This window comes from Strigops habroptila, chromosome W (genome assembly GCF_004027225.2).
Source record: "Strigops habroptila isolate Jane chromosome W, bStrHab1.2.pri, whole genome shotgun sequence".
NCBI classification, from domain to species: Eukaryota; Metazoa; Chordata; class Aves; order Psittaciformes; family Psittacidae; genus Strigops; species Strigops habroptila.
In genome coordinates this window covers 28813060-28820911 of record NC_044301.2, presented here as the reverse complement: position 1 = coordinate 28820911, position 7852 = coordinate 28813060, and the positions used below count along the sequence as shown (strand labels likewise).

General features: G+C 49.1%; 1 protein-coding gene across 1 annotated transcript in view; it reads right to left on the bottom strand.

Moving 5' to 3' along the window:
* Positions 1-6930, bottom strand: part of RIPOR1 (RHO family interacting cell polarization regulator 1) — a 93417-nt gene extending 86487 nt beyond the window's left edge. Inside the window, exon 1 of the mRNA XM_030511012.1 lies at positions 6918-6930. Coding sequence (XP_030366872.1) covers positions 6918-6930 — 13 coding nt within the window. The remainder of the gene's footprint in view (positions 1-6917) is intronic.
* Between the last annotated feature and the right edge of the window lie 922 nt (positions 6931-7852).

Here is a 7852-nt window from a genome sequence, read left to right as displayed (position 1 = left end):
GGAAGTGCCATGTGCTTACTGTCCCAGGAGTTCAAACAAATGAAAGACGATTTATCTGATCTATCCAGCTCCCCACGTGTACCAACCCATGTCTCAACTATTAACAGAACGTGCCCTACTGCTCGAAAAAGAAAATATAGGAGGTACAAGCCATGGGCCACCCTATGGTTTTACCTGCGGGATCACAGAGAAGACATGAGAAAGTGGGATGGAAAACCTAGCTCAGTTCTGGAGGAACAGGTGCGTGAATTGGAGGACAACGGTCAAGAATGATCCTCCCAAGAAAGTTGCTGCTCCAGTCTTTGATGAGCAGCTTCCCAGATGGAGTAGAAGAGCTGATTTTACTCCAGCTCCTGTGATAAGGAATACTAATCCCTTTCTACAAGACATAAGTGGAGAATCTTATGATCACTATTAGAGGGGCCCTGCCTCCAGCCAGGTGGAGGAGAGGGACAATCGGGTTTACTGGACTGTGTGGATCAGATGGCCTGGCACATCAGTCCCACAGAAGTATAAGGCTCTAGTAGATACTGGTGCACAGTGTACCCTGATGCCATCAAGCTGTCAAGGGGTGGAACCCATTTATATTTCTGGAGTGACAGGAGGATCCCAAGAGTTGACTGTACTGGAGGCTGAAATCAGCCTGACTGGGAGGAAGTGGCAAAAGCACCCCATTGTGACTGGTCCAGGGGCTCCATGCATCCTTGGCATAGACTATCTCAGGAGAGGGTACTTCAAAGACCCAAAAGGGTATAGATGGGCTTTTGGTATCACTGCCTTGGAGACAGAGGAAATGAAGCAGCTGTCCCCCTTGCCTGGTCTCTCAGAGGATCCTTCTGTTGTGGGGTTGCTGAAGGTCGAAGAACAAGTGCCAATCACAATCACAACAGTGCACCAGCAGCAATAGCGCACCAACCGAGAATCCCTGATTCCCATCCATAAGCTGATCCGTAGACTGGAGAGACAAGGAGTGATCAGCAGGACCCGCTCACCCTTTAATAGCCCCATATGGCCAGTGCAAAAGTCTAATGGAGAGTGGAGACTAACAGTAGACTATCGTGGCCTGAACGAAGTCACACCACCATTGAGTGCTGCCGTACCGGACATGCTAGAACTTCACTATGAACTAGAGTCAAAGGCAGCCAAGTGGGATGCCACAAGTGATATTGCCATTGCATTTTTCTCAATCCCTTTGGCAGCAGAGTGCAGGCCACAGTTTGTTTCACTTGGAGGGGCGTCCAGTACACTTGGAACCGACTGCCCCAGGGGTGGAAACACAGCCCTACCATCTGCCATGGATTGACCCAGACTGCACTGGAACAGGGGCAAGCTCCAGAACACCTGCAATACATTGATGACATCATCGTGTGGGGTGATACAGCGGAAGAAGTTTTTGAGAAAGGGAGGAAGATAATCCAAATCCTGCTGAAGGCCGGTTTTGCCATAAAACGGAATAAGGTCAAGGGACCTGCACAGGAGATTCAATTTTTGGGAATAAAATGGCAAGATGGATGTCGCCAGATCCCCACAGATGTGATCAACAAGATAACAGCAATGTCTCCACCAACTAACAAGAAAGAAACACAAGCTTTCTTAGGTGTTGTGGGGTTCTGGAGAATGCACATCCCAAATTACAGTCTGGTTGTAAGCCCTCTCTACCACGTGACCCGGAAGAAGAATGATTTCAAATGGGTCCCTGAGCAACAACAAGCCTTTGAACAAATTAAACGAGAAATAGTTCATGCAGTAGCCCTTGGACCAGTCCTGACTGGGCCAGATGTGAAAAATGTGCTCTATACCACAGCTGGGGAGAATGGTCCTACCTGGATCTTCTGGCAGAAAGCTCCAGGGGAGACTCAAGGTCGACCCCTTGGCTTTTGGAGTTGGGGATACAGAGGATCCGAGGCCAGCTACACTCCCACTGAAAAAGAGAGTCTGGCAGCCTATGAAGGGGTTCAAGCTACTTCAGAAGTGATGGGCACTGAAGCACAGCTTCTCTTGGCACCCCGGTTTCCTGTGCTGGGCTGTATGTTCAATGGCAGGGTCTCCTCTACACATAGAATCATAGAATCATAGAATCATAGAATAGTTAGGGTTGGAAAGGACCTTAAGATCATCTAGTTCCAACCCCCCTGCCATGGGCAGGGACACCTTGCCCTAAACCACGTGGTCCAAGGCTCTGTCCAATCTGGCCTTGAACACTGCCAGGGATGGAGCATCCACAACCTCCCTGGGCAACCCATTCCAGTGCTTCACCGCCCTCACTGTAAAGAACTTCTTCCTTATATCTAATCTAAACTTCCCCTGTTTAAGTTTGAACCCATTACCCCTTGTCCTACCACTACAGTCCCTAAGGAAGAGTCCCTCCCCAGCATCCTTATAGACCCCCTTCAGATACTGGAAGGCTGCTATGAGGTCTCCACGCAGCCTTCTCTTCTCCAGGCTGAACAGCCCCAACTCTCTCAGCCTGTCTTCATATGGGGGGTGCTCCAGCCCTCTTATCATCCTCGTGGCCCTCCTCTGGACTCGCTCCAACAGCTCCATGTCCTCTTTATGTTGAGGACACCAGAACTGTATGCAGTACTCCAAGTGAGGTCTCACAAGAGCAGAGTAGAGGGGCAGGATCACCTCCTTCGACCTGCTGGTCACTCTTCTTTTGATGCAGCCCAGGATACGGTTGGCTTTCTGGGCTGCAAGTGCTCACTGCCGGCTCATGTTAAGCTTCTCATCAACCAACACCCCCAAGTCCTTCTCTGCAGGGCTGCTCTGAATCTCTTCTCCGCCCACCCTGTAGCAGTGCCTGGGATTGCCCTGACCCAGGTGTAGGACCTTACACTTGGCTTGGTTAAACTTCATAAGGTTGGTGTCAGCCCACCTCACAAGTGTGTCAAGGTCCCTCTGGATGGCATCCCTTCCCTCCAGCGTATCAACCGAACCACACAGCTTGGTGTCGCCGGCAAACTTGCTGAGGGCGCACTCAATCCCACTGTCCATGTCGCCGACAAAGATGTTGAACAGGACCGGTCCCAACACCGATCCCTGAGGGACACCACTCGTTACAGGTTTCCAACTGGACATCGAGCCATTTACCACAACTCTTTGCGTGCGGCCATCGAGCCAGTTTTTTATCCACCGAGTGGTCCATCTATCAAATTGATGTCTCTCCAATTTAGAGACAAGGATGTCATGAGAGACAGTGTCGAACGCTTTGCACAAGTCCAGGTAGATGATGTCAACTGCTCTGCCCCTGTCCCTCAGTTCCGTGGCTCCATCATAGAAGGCCACCAGATTGGTCAGGCAGGATTTCCCCTTAGTGAAGCCATGTTGGCTGTCACCAACCACCTCATTGTTTTTCATGTGCCTTAGCATGTTTTCCAGGAGAAACTGTTCCAAGATTTTGCCAGGCACAGAGGTGAGACTGACTGGTCTGTAGTTCCCTGGGTCTTCCACCTTCCCCTTCTTGAAAATGGGGGTTATATTACCCTTCTTCCAGTCATCGGGAACTTCACCTGACTGCCAGGATTTTTCGAACATGGTGCAACTGATGCTACATGGAGTAAGTGGGCTGCTCTAATTACACAACGAGCTTGAATAGGAAATCCCAGTCGTCCAGGAATTCTAGATTTCATCATGTACTGGCCAGAGGGCAAAGATTTTGGGATGTCACCAGAAGACGAGGTGACACGTGTTGAAGAGGCCCCACCATATAATGAACTGTCAGAGAGTGAAAAGCAACATGCCTTGTTTACTGATGGGTCCTGCCATACTGTGGGAAAGCATCAGAGATGGAAGGCAGCTGTGTGGAGTCCCCTGAGACAAGTTGCAGAAACTGCTGAAGGAGAGGGTGAATTGAGTCAGTTTGCAGAGGTGAAAGCCATCCAGCTGGCCTTGGACATTGCTGAACGAGAAAAATGGCCAGTACTTTCTCTCTCTACTGACTCATGGATGGTGGCAAATGCCCTGTGGGGGTGGTTGCAGCAATGGAAGCAGAGCAACTGGCAACGCAGAAGTAAACCCATCTGGGCTGCTGCATTGTGGCAAGATATCACTGCCCGGGTGCAGAACCTTGTGGTGAAGGTATGTACCCAAGAGTCGGGCCATTGAGGAACACCAAAACAACCAACAAGTGGATAAAGCTGCTAAGATTGAAGTGGCTCAGATGGACTTAGATTGGCAACATAAGGGTGAATTATTTTTAGCCCGGTGGGCTCATGACACCTCAGGCCATCAAGGCAGAGATGCAACATATAGGTGGGCTCGTGATCGAGGGGTGGACTTAACGATGGACACTATTGCCCAGGTTATTCACGAATGTGAAACGTGCTGCAGTTAAGCAAGCCAAGCAGTTAAAGCCTCTCTGGTATGGAGGACAATGGCTGAAGTACAAGTATGGGGAGGCCTGGCAGATTGACTATATCACACTCCCACCAACCCGCCAAGGCAAGTGCCATGTGCTTACCATGGTCGAAGCAACCACCGGATGGCTGGAAACATATGCTGTGCCCCACACCACTGCCCGGAACACTATCCTGGGCCTTGAGAAACAAGTCTTGTGGCGACATGGCACCTCAGAGAGAATTGAGTCAGACAATGGGACTCATTTCCAGAACAAACTTATAGACACTTGGGCCAAAGAGCATGGCATTGAGTGGGTATATCACATCCCCTACCATGCACCAGCCTCTGGGAAAATCAAACAGTACAATGGGCAGTTAAAAACTACACTGAGAACAATGGGTGGTGGGACTTTCACACACTGGGATACACATTTACTAAAAGCCACCTGGTTGATCAGCACGAGGGGATCTGCCAACAGGGCTGGCCCAGCCCCATCAGAACTTTTACATACTGTAGAGGGGGATAAAGTTCTTGTGGTGCACGTAAAGAATCTCCTGAGGAAGACAGTCTGGGTTATTCCTGCTTCAGGTAAAGGCAAACCCACTCGTGGGGTTGCTTTTTCTCAGGGACCTGGATATACTTGGTGGGTAATGCGGGAAGATAGCAAAGTTCGGTGTGTACCTCAAGGGGATTTAATTTTGGGAGAAAACAGCCAATGAACTCAAGTGTATGCTGTTGCCTGCTATATATCACTTTTATAGCCCATCAGCTAGATATCTTCAGGTCACCATCAGCTGACCCTGACTTCCCTCCGATCATCACCCCAACAAAGAATGAATTTTGACGAAACCAGACGAGCTCAGCAGTGACCAGACGAGTTCAGCAGTGTCATCAGCAGGCCACAACCCAAAACTACACACCGTCCCTCCTGCCCTGAAAGACTATTACAAGAGATGGAGCCTGACATTATGGACTGGATGAATTCAGCAAACTTTATAGGGATTGGTCTGTGGGCTAAGGAATGATATCTTTCTCTTTGTGTGTGGGTGTGGGTGTATATATATATGTAAGACAAAAGCGATGGTATATTGAAAAATGTGGGATCTGAGCATGACGTGAATAGTATGGTATAAGGGGTGGATAGTGTCCTGGGTTCAGCTATAGCAGTCATTTTTCTCCTTCTTAGTAGCTGGTGCAGTGCTGTGTTTTTGACTTTCAGCCTGGGAACAATGCTGATAACACTGATGTTTTTAGTTGTTGCTAAGTAATGTTTACTCCCATCAATGACTTTCTCAGTCTCATGCTCTGCCAGTGAGGAGGGAAAGCTGGGAGGAAGCAGAGACAGGACACCTGACCCAAACTTGCCAAAGGGGTATTCCATACCACAGCACATCATGCCCACTATAGAAACTGGGGGGAGTTACCTGGAAGGCCCAGATCGCTGCTCACATCGGGCTGGGTATCAGTCAGCGGGTGGTGAGCAATTGTATCCTCTCCCATTGTTATTTCCCTTATCATTATCCTGCCTTTCAGGGCAGGAGAGACTCTGTGTAGTGTTTGATTGTTGCCTGCTGACAAAACTGCTGAACTTGTCTGGTCACTGCTGAGCTCGTTTGGTTTCATCATAGTTCATTCTTTGCTGGGGTGATGATCGGAGGGAAGTCAGGGTCAGTCGATGGTGACCTGAGGACAGTTCTGCTGCTGCTGCTGGCTTTTCCCATTACTTTATTCTCTGCTGATGATCATGACAGCACATATCTTCTTTTCAAAGCCCAGAGTGGTGGAGATGGGCATTTAGCTGATGGCTGCCTCCAAAGGCTGAGGGCTCATTTCTCTTTCACAATCGCTTTGTCAATTCCCCCTTCTCTAGCAAGTGATCCCAGCTGCTTGGCTTCCCGACCTTCTAGTTCATGACCATCGGCCCCAGTGTCCCAGCATCGGAGCAGCCATGTGACGATGTGCTCCCCTGGAAGACGGCTGAAATCTTTTCGCATATTCTGCAGCTTGGTCGAGGTCCGGGGTCGAGAAGTCACCTCTTCTTCCTTTTCCTCTGATTCATGTATTAATAACTCTTGTTCAGATGCTGTCTCCTGTAATAAGTGCATTGGGTCTTCATCTTCACCACACGGATTGCTCTTTATTCCTCTCATTTGCTTTTCTCCTTGCTTATAGGTGCTACTGATATTGGCACGGATTGGTCCTTTTGTTTAGCTGCAGTGTCTATCATTGTGGTTGGAATGGCTTCATTGTCTGTCACGGGTTGGAGTGGCTGCAGTGTCCGTTGTCAGGGTTGGTGTAGCTGTTGTGCTTGGGGGTTGAGTAGCTGCGTTGTTGTCCTGGGTTCAGCTGTAGCAGTAATTTTTCTCCTTCTTAGTAGCTGGTGCAGTGCTGTGTTTTTTTTACTTTCAGCCTGGGAACAACACTGATAACACACCGATGTTTTTAATTCTTGCTAAGTAATGTTTACTCCGATCAAGGACTTTAAGTCTCATGCTCTGCCACCGAGGAGGGGCGCATGAAGCCAGGAGGAAGCAGAGACAGGACACCTGACCCAAACTAGCCAAAGGGGTATTCCATACCACAGCACGTCATGGCCTCTATAGAACCTGGGGGAGTTACCCAGAAGGCCCAGATCACCGTTCGGGTCGAGCTGGGTATCGGTTGGCAGGTGGTGAGCAATTGTATTCTCTCCCCTTGTTATTTCCCTTATCATTATTATTATTGGTGGTAGCAGTAGTAGTTTTGTATTATATCTTAGTTACTGGGCTGTTCTTATCTCAGTCTGTGGGATTTATATTCTTTCAATTCTCCTCCCCATCCCTCCGGGAGCAGGGGGAGGAAGAAGGGGGGGAGTGAGCAAGCGGCTGGGTGGTTCTGAGTTATCACCTGGGCTTAGACAACAGTTGTCTGTTGCTTTGCCATCAAATCCAGAGACATCTTTTTCCTTTTGTAGGTGCTGGATAATGTTGAGCAGGGGTCTGTAGTTGTAGGCCAAGCCCCAGCACTTTGGCATGATTTGTCCCTCTCTGGTATTGCCAGGATGACAGCACACCTCGTTTAAGTGCTTTACTAGATTTTCCAGATTTTGCACTTGTTCAGTGGTGAAGTTCCAAAGCATTGGAGGGGCCCACTGGCCTAGGAGCTTGCCCATATGATCCCACACACCCTGCCACTCATGACTGTCCAGCCTCAGGGAAAATCTCTTTGTGGTCCTCCTATATTGTCACGTAACCCTAGACCAGCTTCAAACCTCACCCTGCTTAACTTTCGAGATCAGACAAAATAGGGCATTCTCAGGGTGGAATGGCCGTGGGTAAAACAAATGCTCTATTTGTGCCAACAATCTGATCCCCAGCACAAGCAGCAGGCAGGTCTCAAGTGTATTCAAAGGCCATCCAAAACCTTTAGAATTCTCAAATGCTGCTGTAAATAGCCTGGTGGGGGAGCGGGGGGTGTGAGGGAATGTCTCCTTCATAGGTTGACCCCCCAAGGAGGAAAAAAAAGATGTGTAATT